Source organism: Amblyomma maculatum, chromosome 8, assembly GCF_055883805.1.
Source record: "Amblyomma maculatum isolate TAMU_Amacu chromosome 8, ASM5588380v1, whole genome shotgun sequence".
NCBI lineage: Eukaryota > Metazoa > Arthropoda > Arachnida > Ixodida > Ixodidae > Amblyomma > Amblyomma maculatum.
In genome coordinates, this window is record NC_139351.1 from 106,151,332 (window position 1) to 106,170,662 (window position 19,331).

At 47.4% G+C, this 19,331-nt stretch overlaps 2 protein-coding genes across 2 annotated transcripts in view; one reads left to right on the forward strand and one right to left on the reverse strand.

The window, feature by feature from the left end:
- The window catches only part of LOC146182120 (sodium-dependent glucose transporter 1B-like), a 79,928-nt gene that overhangs the window by 24,206 nt on the left and 36,391 nt on the right, over nucleotides 1-19,331 (reverse strand). The gene's annotated exons all lie outside the window — the stretch shown is intronic.
- LOC146182121 (solute carrier family 60 member 1-like) lies at nucleotides 11,380-16,161 on the forward strand. The gene is made up of 3 exons (XM_084577741.1): nucleotides 11,380-11,410; nucleotides 11,643-11,801; nucleotides 15,120-16,161. Exons 1-3 carry the CDS (start codon nucleotides 11,380-11,382, stop codon nucleotides 16,139-16,141), a joined length of 1,212 nt encoding a protein of 403 aa, XP_084433867.1. The 3' UTR covers nucleotides 16,142-16,161.

Sequence of the window (19,331 nt, forward strand, 5' to 3'; positions counted from 1 at the left end):
CAACCGATTTCCACCGATTTTTTTTTCCATCCGTGCGAATACCGAGGTTTATACTCTGAAACACATCTGCGAGTGCCTTCAAGACAATAACGTTAATTTCAATTAGGCGTCGTTGGAAGCTCTGACAAAGAATAAACAATGCGAGATATTTCAAGGCCCCTTCTCTTGAAGCCTAATTCCTTCCAAGTCGCATGGGAACTCGAAAGTCAGCCTAATTCCTTCCAAGTCGCATGGGAACTCGAAAGTCGTCCTGAATATTTCTCCGCTGGTATTATAAAATATTTATAAACAAGTGTTCCATCTATTGCCGCGTTTCGACAAAGGAGGAGGAAGATGAGGAGGAAAGGCAGGGAGGTTAACCAGTAAAAGCAACCGGTTTGCTACCCTGCACTAGGGGAAGGGGATGAGTGGATATAAAAGTTGTGAGAGAGGGATAGTTGAAGTTAATACAGTCACATAACAGACACGCCACATCACATCACGTTACAGTCATGTGATAGCAAACTCATAGTCTTTCGACTAGGCCTGTTATTCTCATAAAGCGGAGCAGTGCCTGGGAGGCCTTCACCGCAGACGATCGCCGTGGCCAGGGACCTAAAATCTTAGTTTCAATGGGCGTCCATCTAGATGCTCCAGCGAACGGCACAGACACTGCCTTTAATCACTATATATCGGACACTCACAAAGAATGTGGCCTATAGACTCGTCGCATCCACAGTTTGTATATGTAGGGCTGTTTGCATGTCTATCATAAAAAAATACGAGTTTGTGAATGCTACACCAACCCACAGGCGGCACAGCAAAGTTTCTTCGCGTCGGGGTAGGCAAGGTGGAAGGCGGAGCTTCAGGCTAGGGTCCAGGGATTTTAAGCGGCAGTTCGCAAACTGGCTAGAATTCCACAAGGAGAGTGTGTGTTCCCGCGCACGTGCGCGAAGCCTGCCCGCTGCGTCTGCCCTGGAAAAGGGAATCAACACACAATCGCCGTCTTGGTGGGCTGTTCGTGCGACTTCGTCCGCCCGAAGATTGCCCGCTATGCCGCTGTGTCCTGGAAGCCACTGGAAGATGATGTCATGTCCTCCATTAATTGCACAGTGATGAATTTGTCGTATTTCCGCAACGAGTTGCTTTTAATGCTTGCAGGGCTGCTTTTGAATCTGTGAAAATAGACCACCGCTGGGGGCTCTGCTGACTGAAATGCCTAATTGCGACACAAAGAGCGATTAGCTCTGCAGCTGTTAAAGAAGTCTGGTGGACTGTCCTAACTTTTATTTCTGTATTAATTGAGGGTATGACCATGGAGCCTGAAGAACTCACGGCATTCACTGAACCATCGGTGTAGACGTCCAAACGATTTGCATGGTGCTCATGGAAGTATTCAAGAGTGATTTGCTTCAGTTCTGCTGTCGATAGCTCGACGGCAGACGACAAAGGCGAAACGCAAAAGGCACACGCCTGTTTCGCGATACCCAGGTGGTCTAAATTAAACCAGATCCGGTTCCCCTCGTAGCTTGAGTCGCTTTGGAACGTTGGGAGGTGACACCCCACATACCATATTGGACCTTTACGTCTGCTCCAAACTCCACTCAATCCCCCACCGTGACCAAGAGTAATGTCAACGGAATGCAATCGCTACTCTGGTATCCCCCGTTCTCAAAGACTGCGCTAAAGGCGAAGAAGACAAAGAAGACGTCAAGGTACAGTGGCGTTCTCAAACGCCTCACGAGACGGCACAAGTGGCAAACGTAAAACAACCAGCAAGAGCGCAGTGGTGCCCGGCAGAGGTAAGTACATTTACGGCATTTCCAATTGTGCCCTCCTGCAAAACAATTTGGAACGGTGCAGTGTTCCCACACGCTTCAACGTCGTCGTCTTTGCCGCTCGCTGCGGGACTGGGTAGGCATCGGCGCAGCCGTGGGGAGCAAGTCGGCCGAGCAGTCCGGAGGCTGCTCCGTGAGGTGTACACACCGTCGCCTGCAGGGCCAGCCCTGAGAAGCGACGTACGCCATGGCAGACCAGCAGCCGCCGAAGCAGGAGGACAACGAGGAAGAGGGGCGGCCCATGATTACCTACGAACCGGAAACCGCCGCTCCCAAGTCGACGCAGACCTCGCCTCAGGTGTGAACGCTATGTTCGCTCCCAGACACCTAGCGCCCTCTATTATGAGCAATGCGAAGCATTATCGCATTATCGCATTATCTTACACGCGCCGGCATTTTGTGCATGCCCGTTTCGCCACACAACTACAGCACGCAAGTCTTTACAAGCGCGGGGAGTATTATTGAATTGAAGTGCACTTTTTCCACTTGTTAATTCTCTCGCTACGACTTCAGTGCAGTCTAGTTGTAGAAGTAGAGCGATTTGGGCGAGTTGTTAACGATCCATCGCATTGGACAGCGCTTTAGAACACGGGAGCGCTCGTCCTGTGTCGTTCTTTCTTCAGTCCTCGTGTTTTCTCGCAACGTTCGATGCGATGGCAGTCCACGTGATTCGCATCGGTTGTACTTCTTCGTGCTATAGGAACAAACACGGGACTAAGAAATGCGCTCAGTTGTAACGCATGCAAGTATGCATCTGTTATGTTGTCCTTAAAGAAACCCGTGGCATGAATTTTCTGCGCTCTAGTTAGCAGTCAGTGCATGTGTTACGAATCATGCTGCCTTTGTTCCTGTACAGTTGACATGTTTACGTGCATAGCTGCTCCTATGCTCTGTTGCCTTTCGAGCACCCGAGCAGGGATAGGCCTTGATGTATTCTTTTCCACCAGGAACGCGGCGCCCAGAGCCCCTGTGCAGAAGACACGTCTCCGCGTGCTCAAGGGCACGTCCAAAGTCTAATTTGGCATAAATTTATCCGGAACGCTCCACTGCATCGTACCATAGCCCAATGAAGCTGTGCATCTGAAATACGAGTACTATATAGTATTGGGAGCATAATTGTTTTCATTACTAAAAAAACGGTAATAATCGGCTGTGCTTTTTCAATGATACCAGTAATTTCAGTGTCTCGACACATTTTGCCCCTCGAAGGCAATTCATGCAAGAAGTTTCTCTTTCCATAACTAAAGTCAAGACACCGGTATTTCCGGTGCTGACGCCTTATGTCAAAGACGTTGAGCGCGTCAACTACTATACGCTATTTTACCACTTCGGTTTCCTCTTCTGAAATATAACTCGGCATATCTAAGAGACACCCAATGTGATCAGGTAGACTTGGTGTGGCGCATGTGAGTACACTCCACTCACACCAGTCGTGGTATTAAAACTTTAATATCCGACATATACAGGATAGATGTTAGACTATCCACCTAGACGGCGGCCTGGAGTCCCTGGACCCGGACGGCGTGTTCGGCCAGTCCGATTAGGCTCTAGCTGAGTTTCAGGGTGTGCCGGGATATATCTGGTACAAATGATACGGACGTGTCCATAAATCCAAAATATATATCAGGAGAAAAAAAACTGAAGAATTTTGGGAAATTTACTGTTGAGTTCACACTCAATGCGGAACGCAAAATTTACGGTATAAGATGCGAGTCCATGCGGAAACATTGGACACAGCAGTGCACTCCAGTGCATTCTAACTGCATTGTTACGAATCCTGCTTGTTCATCGCGCCTCGCGGAAATCGTGCGCATAATCACTTTTTGAGCGACATATATGTCAATCTCCATTGGCAACAACAAGCGTCCTTCTCAAGAGATTGATTTAACGAGTGAATTGCTTTATATATAACCAAACTCGCTGTGAAGGCAAGACACCCGAGCATGTAATGTTATCCCGGAAATGACGCAAGCGCTGTTCAGACGAACGGCGCTTGCGTCAACACATATTATATATATATATATATATATATATATATATATATATATATATATATATATATATATATATATATCATGTAAAATAGACAGCTCTGTAGCAGACATAGAAAAATATCAAAAGAAGAAATCGTACACTAGGAATCAAAAGATGTGGAATCGGATCAGATCAGGCAGAAGTCGCAGGTACCACGTGTGGAAGAGTCCATTTCACAGGAGGTGTCTCTGGATTGAGGTACTGATGCACCCTTTTTGTGGGAGCTAGGTAGGTTATAAATACGGAATTTACCTTTAAGTGTACAATTTTGTTTACAATGTGGTATCTTAAGGTATAAGTCGCGTACAGGCTGTTTCCCACTTAAAGGGAAACTGGGAACGCCCGACCATCGCGCTTTGCGAATCCCCACCATGCACCAACAACGAGGGATAATCGGCGACAAATGTGTATATGCGCAGTAAGCATGGCCAGCTGCTTTTCCGCACATGTGACATGATTCACGCTTTTCTCGTCGGCTTTCGGCGGCGCACTTCACAAAGTTTCCACAAATCCAGATGGCTAGGCGCTTCCAGTTCCTCTATAATTGTGAACCAGCCTGTAAATACGTGGGATATAACGTCTCGAAGCCGTGTGCGCGCTATCCAGTGTTGCCTAGGTGAAGGGTTCCGAGTTAATTTTAATCACGCAACTTTTAACGTGCACTGGCGTCACTCAGCACACAGGTGTTCTTGCATTTTGGCTAAGCATCCTACCTATCACGAATGGCCACCAGTCCACCGCAGTTGGGAGCATGACGAGGGCCCTGAAAATACTCGCAAAACGACCTGTACCCAGGGGTGTGAAGCATCCTATGCTTCGCGTAACAGTAACACATGCCCTCACTGCCACGGCCAGTTACATCAGTGAGGTATACGGCGTGCAACTGAGCAATGGCATAATATTTTACTTGGACTTGACGTAACACACAGAAAGCTACGAAGCACTACCTTGGGCTAGACTGGTAGAAACAGAGGAACACTTTACTGTTTATGATCGTCCTGTCTGCACTCTCTCACTCCGCAATGGCGGGCGTTATCAGGTGCTACTTAGCCCAATGCCTAAATCGGAACCGATGCTACCGGTGTCGCCTGGTGACGACATGCACGCATCGGAACCAGAGTCATCGGTGCCGCACACGATGGCCGACTCCCCTCAGCACTTTGGCGGGACGCCAGAGCGCGGTCCGGTTGTCCAACCGCCGCAAGAACAGACAGAGCAGCCTAGCACGCCGCCGGTCACCGCTTTGCCCCCGGCCACGTTGTCCGAGATGGGCTCTCTCGGCACGGCAAAGACGCACTTCGAGCCGCCACCGACCACCGCGGCCCACAGTTGGCCGTCTCAGCCAACGTCGCCGTTCGTCGCGACGCCGCCAAAGGCCTTTACACCGCTGAAGACCACTGGAGGTCTACCAAACGCTTTCGGAACACCAACGAAAGCCGGAGAGGCACCACCGAAGACCGTTGGCACGCCACCCAAGGCTACCGCGACAACACCGAAGGCCGTCGCGATACCTCCCAGAAGTGAAATGCAAGGTGTGCTTCGTTCACGGTAAAATTTGTTAATGCCACGTTACAGCTAACTTTAATTTTTTCTGGAGTGTCAGACCCATTTCTCCCCGCACAGGGCTACAACAAACAGCTTGACCACACGCCCCGTTACAAAAAAAAAAAAAAAAAAAAAAAGTAAGTTTCAATCACCAAACCTATCGCCAAATGAAGGCAGGATATACCAGATAGCTCCTCCTGCCTGCATCAGAAATAATGCTAGACAGTTTAAGCGAAACAAAAATGCAGAAACTGACAGAATCTGCCAACATTGAAGAAAGGCAACAGTTTTTCTATACATGCTTCAAATTTCTTATACAGTATTGAAGATAGGCAATCGGACCGATATCTGAGCAAGTGAGTTTTTCAGCCCCCCGAAAAACTTCGGAAATTGTCCATACTAGATAAAGCCGAAGTATAGCTACAAAAGAAACCAATGAACATGAGACTCATTTGGTCGCACATCAAGTAGCTACCATCTATTTTATTCCACTGCCATGCGGTAAGCAGTACATCGGACAGACGGGAAGATGCCTTAACGAGCGCCTAAGGAAACACAACAGGTATGTTTTCAACACAATTGAAGAAGTTTGCGGCGCCTCTTTTCATGCCTTCTTGATTTCAGCAACTTCAGGGTAGGTAAAAGTCTAATTTCAAACCACTGGAATCACGGCATGGACATGCGCACTACTGCCACGATGAACCGATGCTGACCAGCTGCACCAGAACCAGTTCTATTTTTTTTTTTTTTTTTGCGCTTACAGAGACGAGCCAAACCTCCGCTTGGGCAAAGGGAACCGCAGTTGCGGTCATAGCATGCCACGAGCTGCTAGCTTCACGTGTTGACCGGTGAATATGCCGTCTAGCTGAGCCGTATGCCTTAACGGGTCGGGCGTATATTTGCACATGAGTACAAATCTCTAAATTTAGGGCGTCCAACTCTTATAGTTAACAATTATTTATCAGAAATTAGTTAACCAGCTTGCTAGGTAAAATTGTCGACCTTTCTTTTTTCTGCTGTCACCGACAATGTATTACGACGCTGAAGAAGCAGTCTTCATAACTCTAAAATCCAATTTATAAAAACCAGTGGCCGGTTTCCCTGAAAAACCTGGTATGCTATTCTTTTTTTTAATGTACAGAATGTAGTGTACATTCCGTAATCACACAAGCAACTTGTGCTTGGGAGTGACCGGCACGGCGGGGGTTAAATGCATCTATTGCTTCCACTCATTTGCTCCGCAGGACGACTGTTAGAAAAGCTTAATGTTCTGAGTGCTGTTTCACTTACGCACATAGCATGTTATGCTCTGCGAAACAGTGCATGTGCCAAGAACGATGTGAAAGACAAGGCAGCGTTATTCCAAAATAGTGCGTTGCTTCTTTGGGCCGACATCAGCACGTCAGCATTCCCCAAACCACGTTTCGAAATTCATAAATAAGGATTTGAATCCCTTCTGCCGCTTTTTCGGCGAGAAAGAAAACTTCGATCATATAATCTGGGCGCGCAAAGTCCATAAGCCTCCCTCGGAACCCTTGCCTGATCCCTGTAAAGAAGCTTGGGATAAGCTAAGGTCCAGAAATGACCCTGACATTCGGTCCAAGGTCGTCGAATGGGCCGGCATCGCCAAAGGTCTCGATGGCCTGCGCCACGCTAGCTAACTTCCCTCCATTCGTCCACACTTATTCGCTATAAAATTCTATCAGCCTCAGCCCCTTACAAAGACAAGTTGCTGCTGTTGTCTTCATTTTTTTTTTTTTTTTTTGCGTTTGCCACTTTCTATAACATAGTGTGTCAAAAATTGCTCTCGTCCCTGTGTAGCGGGTCCTGTGCCTGCAACCGGCGTACTTCTAAGATCGGACTCGGAGCCAATCGCGATGCCTGCCAGTGGCCCTGTACTGACGCAACAGACAGTCCGGAAGTCTGCGACAGTGGGTGACGTCACGAACGTGACGGAAAAGCAGGAGCTGCAACGGAAGTGGGAGGGTCATCAATACTTCGAATCTGCACCAGCCAAAGAGTACCAATTGGAGGTCAGCCGCCGAGAGAGAATCGTGAAATCCATGCAGACTTTCAGCATCCACCTCAGCTTCTTCGGAATGGTGAGCCATCCCTGACTCGTTCGAAGCCCCGGTATAGCTGGCCACATTTAAAGGCGATATACGAACCGACTCGCATATAACACCGCACACGAAGGTCGCAAGCAAAAAAGGGTAGTCACCACAACGACTCTAATGAACCGACAAACAAAGGATACACTGCAGTAGACAGACTGCGGAAGCCACGGGAGCGAAAACAGGGGCAGCTTCACGAGATAGGTAAGGATTTCGAAGGTCACGAGCATGAAACAAAACACTGCCGTAGCTGTGGTTGCACTGACACAACGATTTTACGAACACGTGAAGGAGCACGACATAGTGACCGGTGTCGCAAAGTCAGGGCACCCAAGGCAACACCGGCAACGCGGCTGGCGGAGCTCACGAAACATGGAAACCAAATGTTCAAACTACGCCAACGACGCGCGAGAGTGCAGCGGTCGCGAGGTGACGGCGGCGCGCCAGTCGAGAACTGGAAACAGATAGACAAAATAGGTAGAAGAGAGATAGGGACTTTTCTCCTGGCGCCAACACCCCCGCCTCCAGGTGATAGGAGGTTCTTCGAAATACCCGGAACAAAAGTGGTCCATGCTTTCCTCTCCCTGATGGTACGTGGTTGCGGTGGTAGTAAAGCAATGCTGACCCTTCATTTAGCATTCCGTGTATAGTGGTACCGTTACAAGGACACAACAGCACACGTGGGAGATTTGCCGCGGGCGACGGCGGTATAGCTAGACACAGCGTAACAGCCGACGCCTTGCACCTTAGCTGAAGCAGAAATTTATAGGCTACTGCGAGAAGAACACTCCGATAGAAAGCTACGCATTTACATTTGCAATAGTGACTAAATTTTCATAAAAACAATGCGTTATTTCTGCACAATCGTAACTTGCGGACTATGAGGAAAGAAAAGAAAGCTACCGAGCGCTATACTGGCAGTGGCCTAATTGAGGTTTCTGGCGCATGAATAGTGGCCTTCCCGCAGAGGTAGTAATGTAATGGTGGGCCTGCGCGCAACTTTGCTCCATGCGGAAGCAGATACAGGGATATTGAATATATAGTAACACTACTTGAGAATGTTCACCAGCGTCAACTTCTTTCATAGCGCCGGACGTGCTATGCCTTGTATTATACCGCGGGTGTCACGTGGAACGTGACTGAGCAGGAAAAGCAGCATCTGTGCCACAGCCTTCATATGATATATACCTATATCATCCGAGGCTTTCAATACAGGTAGAGAGATCGGGACAGTGGAGAGAGGGCACGACGTGTCACACGGTGACAGAACGGTGACCTACAGACTTGATCACAGTCAGAATATTGCCAACACACTCTCAACGTCGGGCCAAATGTTTATTTTGCCTACACTCCTGAACTACGCATACACTCACACGCATACGCATACGCACTCCTAACGCATACACTCCTGACGAACTCCTGCTTACACAGCATAGGCACTAGTGTAAGTTGTTGAGCATCACAAGCGTGATCTGGTGCACGTTGTAGAAAAAGAAACAAATTGGTACATTCGTGCTTCCATGCGCGTCTCTCTCCACTCTGCTCACACCTGACAGGGCATGTACAACGCGCTGTTCGGCCCAACTCTGCAAGACCTGGCGGTGACACTAGACGTCGACCTCTACCACGGGCTGTTTCTGCTAGCCGCCAGGGAAATAGGCTACTTTCTTGGCGCTGTAGCAGGTGAGAGGGCTTCTCTGGTCCCTTGTGGGCCGTTCGCAATGCACAAGATTCGTTCGCATGCTCATATTTGACGCGATTTCATTTAAGCAACCAACAATTCGTGCTCGCGCTAAGGCGCGGGTTGGGGGGGAGGGAGGAGTGAGATTATTTGTCGCAATACAACCCATTTTATGGTGCTACCTAGCGATGCTCTGGTTCAGGCCCATATATGACAGAAGCGGTTACTCAGCTATAGGCCTGGTCAGCGCAAGCAGAGCGCCATGTCTGGCCGTGCAGGTTCCCAAGCAGCACAAAGATCGGTCCAACATTATGACTGTGTTGGCAATGTCCGGTCTTATGTAGGGCTAGTAAATTTCCAACGCACTTTAATACTGAGCCGGTGGTTTGAGCTGTTTGTGTCCATCGCGCCCAGACATGCTTAAGCCTTTATGATTCGCAACATTAGCAGTCTTTGGACAAAGAAGAAAATGACTGAAAACAACGGACGTGCCGATGCCCACATAAAAAAGCAGGTTTGGATGAGCGCACACGGCCAGCCAAGTCTGCAGGCGCCTGATGACATCGCTGTACATCGATTTGGCCCCAAGGCGAAGCGGTGACGTCACGTGAACTCGCCGGCTGCGCGACTGTTGCGCGACTGTTGCGCAGATTCTTTGTAATGGATAAAACGCGTCGGCGTAACTGCGCTATGTCGCAATCGAAAACTCCAACGTTTCCCCGTTAGACCCTGGCAACGCTCTGCAGCTTTGTCCACAGTATGTTCTACACACTTCAACACACAACAGTGGTGTGTATAAAGACGCCTCCCTTGAGACTCAGTCTACACACTGTCTATATAGTCATTACAGGTCATCTCAGGGTATATATAGTCATTACAGGTCATCTCAGGGTATGTGCCCATATGCCTTATCAACTGCCCGTTTCTGGTGTGCAAGCCAAAGCTTCGGTGACCCGGCCGAGCCTAAGGAGCTGTGTTAATATCAGTTTCCAAGCTGCACCGCACGTGACCATGTGATGTAACGTCGACCGCTGCTTAAAAAAAAAAAAAATGGCTTAAGTTCCGCCTTTAAGGGTATGACGTGATAGCGTAGGCTACCACCTCACTTATAATCACCGTTTTAACCAAGCCATATAAACGTGCCTGAGTGGCCTAGGGGCAACGTGAATGCAATAGTTCTAGCAGGCTCATTCTAATATCGCAGTCCCACACGAAAGGAGAGCTCCGAGTTAGTAGCTAACCCTACGTCCAGTCATTGCCCGCCAATTCAGCTACCGCTCACAACGCCAACGCCGCCAACGATGCCGGCGACGACTCCAGATTTTCTGTTGAACGGGGCCTTTAACGCTATCACGTTAGAAGTGTTAAATTAGACACGAAAGGCTCCAACTCGTAAAGTATGCGTATACGTTTATATACCTCCTTCCTCACAAGGACAGCAACAAACACTACATTCTTAAGTCCAATCTCTGAAGTGCAACTTAAAAGAGCTCTTTTTTTCTGAGTATGTCAAGTCGCTGTCTATTTGGCTAAATGACAAGCACAAAGCAAGCTCTTATTAGGGGTGGAAAGCATGCACTGCAGCTACATGACTACACATGCAAAACTACATGCACTGACTGGTATATAAACTGAACGTGCTTGTGTACCATACATGGCAAAATTACTTTTGAAAAGGAATTAAATTGCATTACTAATTAATTTGCTCAAAATTGCATAAAAGGAATTAAATTACATTACTCATCACTGCTCCTAAAATGTAATGAAATTCCATTGCAATTACTTCGACTGAGTAACTCAATTACTTTCTAAATTAATTTCTAGGTTTCATCCATGCAAAAGCTAAGTAAAGCTACGAAACAAAACAACAACTTGTTCTCCACACACGAAGCACGCACATTCTTTCGTCTTCCCGCCAAATTCCGTCCCAGAGAACTATTCCTTCCCTCTTTCCTACAGGACACCTCACGTTGAAAAAAATAACACAACCGCAAAAAGAAAAACAACAAAAGCAGAAGCATGGTCGAACGATCGTGAAATGAGCGGCGAACCTGGCGTCTTGCTGGCCCGGAGCTGTCTCCGCCATTTGAAGGTTCCGAAGAAGCTAGCTATTTATTGCTTCCGTAGTCCCAAGAATCGTCCTCGGCACCATGCGCTCAGTAATGCTCACGCCACGGTGGCTCACGGCATGGACCCTTCTGCCTGTCTACCCCTGCCATGTATGTTGTGTATGTGTATACACTTTCCCTTCATAACTCCCTGGATATGTAGTTTGTGCATACAAGCACCTGCAAACTTCTCGCTTTTTCGACACCATGAATGAACAGCGGACGAAGGATACATAAAGCGCCGCTTCCTCGTACAGGATGACGGCCGAAAGCTTCGGGAGCACTTGCTTCTCTATTTTCGATCGGATGTTGTGTGAGACGTTCTTCTCCATTCTACATCCAGGTGGCGTGCTCCTAAGACCCCTGAACCCTCAGGTTCTTCTCATCATGCTCGACTTCTTCCTAGCCATGGCCTGCCTCGGCGTGTCCTACTTCGACACGCTCTTACAGAGCCAGCTAGTCTTCGGGCTCGGAGGCTTCGCTCTGGGAGCCATCAACATCGGTCAGTATGCGTGAGCAAGAACGCACCCGTACACTATAGCCGTTAGTGGATCTATATAGTGTCAAATGTGGCAACGGCGTCAGATGCGGCAATAGGGTCAATGGCGGCACGTCCATATTTCACCCGCCTGGGCGTAATAGGACCCCGGCAAAGCGTTTTGCTTGGGTGAACAGATCAATTTCTTGCCGTCCGATTTTATGGGAGAGAGATGCGCAGTTTGTTTGTAGTTCAAAGGCCTAAAATCACAGCAGAACTACCGCAAGCGGATAAAAATATTGCCTCAGTTCTAAACAACTGCACTGCGACAATATCATACTGCTTGCTGCGCAGGGCTAAACCTTTAGTGTGCTTTTTTAAAAATGTAAATTTGTTCATAGAAAAACAAAGGCGCAGTATATGTTGCACATCACCGTGCAGTACACATGAATCGCGCTGTATAAGGGAAGGGAGGAAGGTGGCGTTGAAAGAAGAGAGAGATGTAGTGGACGGCTCCGGAATAATTTCGACCGCCCGGATCTTTTACGTGTACTGACACAGCACACGGACGCCTTGACACATTCGCGTTTAGCCTCCATCAGAACATGAACGCCGCAGTCGGACTGAAACCCGGGTATTCCGAATAGCCAAGCGTATTAACCACTCGGTGACCGCTGCGTGTCAGAGGCTTCCTGGGCCCGTGTTTCGAAATGCGCAATTAAGTGTCGCTATAAGAAGATGTGAGGACATTTTTGGAAATGCTTGAAGCTTCTACTTAAGAGTAGACGCGACAGCGCCTTTAACACTGTTTACGTTGTTTTTCAAGTAACGGAAGGCTTAGTACCTGTCTTAATTCTCGATGGATGCCTACAGTTACAACTAACGGCATACAATTGGAGGTACATAGTATATCGCAGATTCGAGTCCTTACTCAAACTAGCCTCCAACTTAACTAGCAGCAACATACGTACCTCCGATTGCATGCCATTAATAGCACGTGCACGCGTCCATGCGCACGAAAAACACACATGCCCCGCCGGGGTGGTGCAGTGGTAAGACGCGCGACTACTGTGCCGGAATTCCCGGGTTCGAACCCGACCACGGCGGCTACGTTTCGATGGAGGCGAAAAGAACAGGCTTCCGTGTGCTGTGCGATGTCAGCGCACGTTAAAGATCCCTAGGTGGTCGAAATTACTCCGCAGCCCTCCACTACGGCTCCCCTTTCTCTCGTCCCACTTTTAATCCCACCTTCTTCCCTTCCCTTACGGCGCGGTTCAGGTGTCCACAGAGCGTGACAGATACGGCGCCTTTCCCTTCCTGTGAACCAATTATTATTATTATTATTATTATTATTATTATTATTATTATTATTATTATTATTATTATTATTATTATTATTATTATTATTACCGCGCGTTCCTCTCTATAAGAAGCAGCTTGAAAATAAGTATATAGATAAATCGCGAAATGAAAGAGTGCTGCAAAAAAAACCATCGCGTCCTCCGAAAACGAAGACTGAGCATTGCCAGCCTCGTCCACTTCTATAGCTATAACACGATCACTGCTTTATAAAAGCTCCATTGCGCATTGCACGGCCACGCAATAAAGCTAAGTGGCATGTCATGCAAAGCATCACCGCAGGGCACTTCTATGTTTGTGTTGCTTTGCTTCCATATAAGCGCACGCCGATATAAGCGCAACAAAAAGAATAAGATTGGGATGGAGCGCATTTGGCAAGCACTCGCAGATTATGTCTAGCAGCTTACCGGTATCGCTAAAAAGGAAAGTACATAACAGTTGCATCTTACCTGTACTCACCTATGGCGCTGAAACGCGGAGGCTAACCAAGAGAGTTCTACTTAAGTTGAGGACAACCCAGAGGGCTATGGAACGAAAAATGGTAGGGGTAACATTAAGAGATAGGAAGCGTGCAGAGTGGGTCAGAGAAATAACTCAAGTTACTGACATTCTAGCGGAAATTAAGAAGAAGAAATGGACATGGGCAGGACATGTAGTGCGAAGAGAGGATAACCGATGGTCGCTTAGGGTAACAAACTGGATTCCAAGGGAAGGAAAGCGTAGCATGGGGTGGCAGAAAGTTAGGTGGGCGGATGAGATTAAGAAGTTCGCAGGGGTCAAGTGGATGCAGCTAGCACAGAACCGGGTTAAGTGGAGAAATATGGGAGAGGCCTTCGCCCTGCAGTGGGTATAGTCAGGCTGATGATGATGATGATGCTGATGAAGCGCACGCCGGACGCAACGTTGCTTTTAAAGCTGTGCCCGTGTTATAGCTAGAAGTGGATGACCCTGGCCATCAGCGTATGGTTATAATCACTGAAATACTACCTGACATAGGTACAGTCTTCGTCAAAAGTTCAAAGGCCAGGGGGTTTGCTTCTGAGCCGCACCGTGTGGCTCGTAAGCCTTAACAAACTTCCAGTGTTCTTAATCTCCTGAAGCGAAGGTAAGACTTTTTTGCCCGTGTTCACCAGCGAAGTCACAGATCGACAGTGCCTGCCGCCTGCCGCTCTGGCTAGTTATGAACTTCAAAAAATAATTTCTCCCATCGAACAAAATTTACATAAAATCTTCTAGATTAAAAGCTAAGGCGTTAAAGTATATATTGAGCCATCAAAATGTACTTCTTTTTTTTTCTGTAAGGTCTTCATTCCGAATATAGGTCTGAATATCAAGGAAAATTTACTTTTTACGGAGTTCGGACGACATTTATTTAAAAACCGTTTCATTCAACAAGATCAAACTATTTTACCATAGCAACGTGTGAAAGAGTAACAAAATTGTTTCGGCTGAGACTTTATCGAGGTTAATATTTAAAAAAAAAGTTCTAGACGACACCTTTTGCTTTTTAGTGATCCAAGAAAGTACGACAACTTCTTATGTTTCATTTATGAAGTTCATTTTAGCATTCTAAAATAACAGCTGTAATGACATCTTGCTTCACATACTATTTATATTTTTCTCAAACCAACTTTCTTCGCCAGAACTTCAAGATGCACTAGCGTACGTCCGCAAAAAATAAATCAAAGATACTTCAACAAAAGGCATTTCGCACAATTCCCAACACGGCCAACGTATTTATAAGAATTTGTGGCGATCGCTTGTGGAGTCTGGGATGTTTAGCATGGATTGGCCCTAATACGACCCCTGATTCCGAGGTCGGCATCATCCATCTAACGGAGCAGTCGATCGGCCACTGAAGGGGTCTCGAGACCAGAATTGCTTCGTCAGGGGCACTCGCATGCAGTTTGACGTGGTTCAACACGTGGTGGGCGGGGCCTTTTACTTTAGCTCACGATACCACATCACAGTAACGCATTTCAGAGTCCAACTACTTCGAATTCGTTCGCTTTGACGGCGAAGCAGTCTCTTGTCTTGCGCGTGCAGTGGGTATCCTATGGATATCAGCGCTGCACAGGGACGCAAGTGGCTTCCTCGTGCAGACGCTCGGCTTCATGTACTGCATCGGCTGCTCCCTGGCTCCCATATTGGGGGAACCGTTCCTGACTCAGCGGAGCCTCCTGCAGCCGCGGGTCGACCTACCGCCTGCCATCGAGAGCGAACTCGCCTTCCTTACGAGTCTCGAAGATAAAGACTTCATTTACGTCGCATACGCCTACTGGGTAGTGGGCCTCTACGTCTTCGTCGTCGTCTTCCTTACTCTTGTTGCCTTCTCCTTCGACCCTCGTCACCAGGACCTCAGGCCCATGGAAACACAATGTCCTATCGTACCTTGCAATGGTCTGATAGTCGTGCTGTTCTTATACCTGCTCACGTCAGTCGCCATGGAGATCATATACAGCCAGCTTGTCGCTCCGTATACCCTCCTGCTGGGACACAACAAGACCACGGCCGCCTACGTGACGTCGGCTTTCTGGGCCGCGTACAGCTCTGTTCGTGGCGTATCCATAATGTGCCTCAAGCAGCGCGGTTCCTTCAACGTCCTCTTGTGCTGCAACGTCTTTCTTGTGGCAGCGACCGGCTGCGGATCCGTCTTTGGCTACCAGACCAGGGTCATGTGGATCGGCACGGCCCTGGCCGGCGCTTGCATGGCCCCCATGATGCCGTCCACGTTACTGCTCCTGCACGACTACTCGGGCGTCTCTGTGAGCAGGTTCATCCTCGCGGTGCTCACCGTCACAGCGAGCTCGGCGTTCGCGCCTCTTTGCCTCGGAGCGGAGCTGGAGCGCAAGCCGATGCTTTTCTACTACACACTGGCGGCGCTGGCCGTTCTCTGCCTTTTACTTGTACTCGCGGCAAGGACGATGGTGCGACGCACGGCCATTGAAGATGGCTATGCTCTGCTGCGTGTCGACCGGCGGCTGTCGCACAAATCTTCGAAATGACGCTGACGCCGCATCTCCGTGCCCCCTGCACATAGCAAGTGAGCCAGAACTCATTTGTGAAAGGGGGGAGGCTCTCTCAGCACAGTCGTTGACAAATTTCTCGGGTGTCCTGGACTCTTATGAGTACCAGAGGTCGCGCGCCAAATTCGCCTCGTGATGGAAAACATGCATGTTTCGTGTGTTCTCATTCGACGTAGCTGCCCCATAATAAATCAGCACAAAATGTATGCACTAAGCAATGCTCTATATTTGTCCAGACAACTCGGCGCAGCCTCAATATAGAACACATACATTTTTTTCTGACTGCCTCATACGTTTGTTCTAGGCCGTACCATCACGGTCAAATGAATCACGATCGATTCTAGCTATTTAGGTTGTGACACGTTTTCTTTATTTGATTTTCAAACAACAGCGTTGAAAAGGTAATTTCATGTATATTTTCCAGGTCCCCAAATTACAAGTGGTATGTCAAAATGATTTATGTCATCGTTGTACTAACTACTAGATTGTTAATCTATTTTTATAATTTGCTACATTGCTGACATGTTCCAAATATCATATTTGCATCTGAAATAGTATGCACTTAATCCCCCTACAATAATGGCATATGGACACAGCAAATACATGCAATAAATAATAGGTCAGCTTCCTTGGAACTTTCGTCGGTAGCAAGGCCGGCGTTATAGTATGTCAGGACATCGCGCGAGGCAATGACAAAAAGCGGAGAAAAACAAACGCCCAAATTGGAACAGCATTGTTCTAATACACGAAGGTTAAAAGTGCTTTCCGCGAACTCTTGCCGCTTCGTCACTGGAGTTCTTACTTGTACAGGGTAGGAATTACCCCAATGTTGATAGCACATGTAAAGTTTTTAAAGATTTAAGCACAGTAGCGGCGAACGGTTGCGGCCGGAGCGCGCCCAGCAATCGGAGAACACGCGCGGTCGCCGCCACGGAGGAAGAAGGGGGATACACGCAGCGGCGAACGGTGGCGGAAGGAGCGCAGGGCTTTAGCGCTACGCTCTAAAGAGCTGCGCTCTAAAAGGGTTCACCTCCTCCTTTAGAGTAGTCTGTGGGGTTGTGGTATGTCCGTATTTGCTCAGAGGCAATTCGCAATGAAAAGTGATAAAACTGCATCCTATTTAGCTAACTTGAGTAAAGGCAAAGTACGTGCGATGGCACGTCACGTTTCATTTGGTTTTCTACTTGAGTCTATAGGATTTCGAGGTTATGTTTTCAGGCGAATATCAGAGAAATAGGTTACTGGGGGGCCTTAATAGTAGCTCCTCTCAAATGTTTGGACTATATTTTTTTTTTCATTACCGATTTCGGCACTGAAATCAATAGGTTACAAGAAAGACTTTTCAGCTACACTTCGGCCAACACGGCTTCAATTTTTTTTTTTTAACAACACCAATTCATCCAGCAGAGACATTCATTGTGGTGGATCAAGCAGTGCTTTATACACATTTCTTAAGCATGCAACACTCTCAATGAAATGTTCACGAATCGGGCGAACAACAAAGCGCGCGTGTTAAACTGCATTCAAGTTTTTTACACAGCGTGGAGGCTGAGGACCAGAATGAAGTCATACGGTGTATCCTCTGATGTACCCACAGGCAAGAAGCGTATGCGGTATGTGTCCACTGCTTTTTTTTAATTAATTTCTTTGAAGTACATCCCAGTGAACGTTGAATCAAAATAATATTCACAACTGATCTGAGCTACGTTGTGAATCCTCTTATCAGGTTGACTTATGTGCATCTCGTAGGTGCGCACCACAAACTATTGAACGGAATTTTTGTTCTCACGCATGCCCTGTTCAGAGAACGAGTTACAATTTCACACGTGCAACATACGCTTAAAGCAAAAATTATAAAAGTTAACATATTTTGATTTTGGATTTGGATATGCGGTTTAACTCATCTTGTTAATTTGATGCCAGCCGATTTTTATTAAAACTTTGGACCCTTCAAAAAATTCGGTATAGTTACTCCACATTTGCCTACTCTGCTCATGTGTCACCAGTGTGGTGCGTTGTTTTTTTACCGCATATTCCCGACTATAGTCCACGGAAAGTACATGTTTGGAAGCTGTAATTTAACGAGTTGCTGACTATCTATGGGGCGGTCTATGCATAACTTTTTCTCAGATCATTCGACAGTGCCTATGAATCCCAACTTTCATCTTAGAAATGGACTTCGCCTGTGCGCGCCTGACGAAGAGTGTAAAAAGAAAGTTGAAGAACACAGCCACTGCAACTGTCATGATTATACAGATGGTATGACTGAACACATTTAGCATTTTTAGCATTTGGTACCTTCACTAACCCTTCTCAAAAAGTTAGAAGCCTGGAGCAAGATGGATCTTATGCGTGCACAATAAGTATAGACGGAGACCTAGGGCAGCTTGTACAGTTTTGAGTAAGAGGGTTACTGATTCGTGACATGGGCTGTCCCAAGTCAAGTTATCAACAGCCTCACAGACCCCGTACTAAAAACTGCTGCAGAAGATATGTCGGATTCTTAAGGTGGTGAAGACACTGAGAGGTGCGCGTCACAAGTTTAATTTGTTTTATTCCTACAATCTCAGGGAAAGTGATTTCCACGAAATTTCAGAGCAAATGTTCAATTTTACTGCTTAAGATTTTTTTTCCTCGTTGAGTTTGTACTGTTTGTGGAGAGACTAAGTAGAAAACCTTTTATAAGCACAAGTTCATGCCTGTGGAGTATATATAAGCAAAACCTTTTAGAGCGTTCAGAATAACGGCCTGGGGGTCGAGTTGGTGCATGATGCACATGTGGTGTCCCTTTTTTGTCCGTGTCCGTGTTGCGCCGCCGTTCATTTCCAGCATTTCTACTGCGTTCATTTGCGAGTTTCACGTTATTCCTGGAGTTAGTACCTCATGTGTTCAACAGATGGCGCCACGTAATCCTATGCCGCCCTCCGGAAAATGAGCATGATAGCTACTGCTACCACCCCGTTTCAAAGGGGACGCTCCTATATTCCATCCATCCATACATCCGCATGTTTCATCTCGCGCTGCACAGCAAATAGCATCGTCTTTATAGTCGTTCCCAGACACGAGAGCACTATGTTATCGCCGCAGTCGGTCACGCCTCGTGTAAAACTGCAACACTCTCGCGCTGTGCAGTTGAACATCGTCTTCCTCAAGTTCTAATCGCAAAACA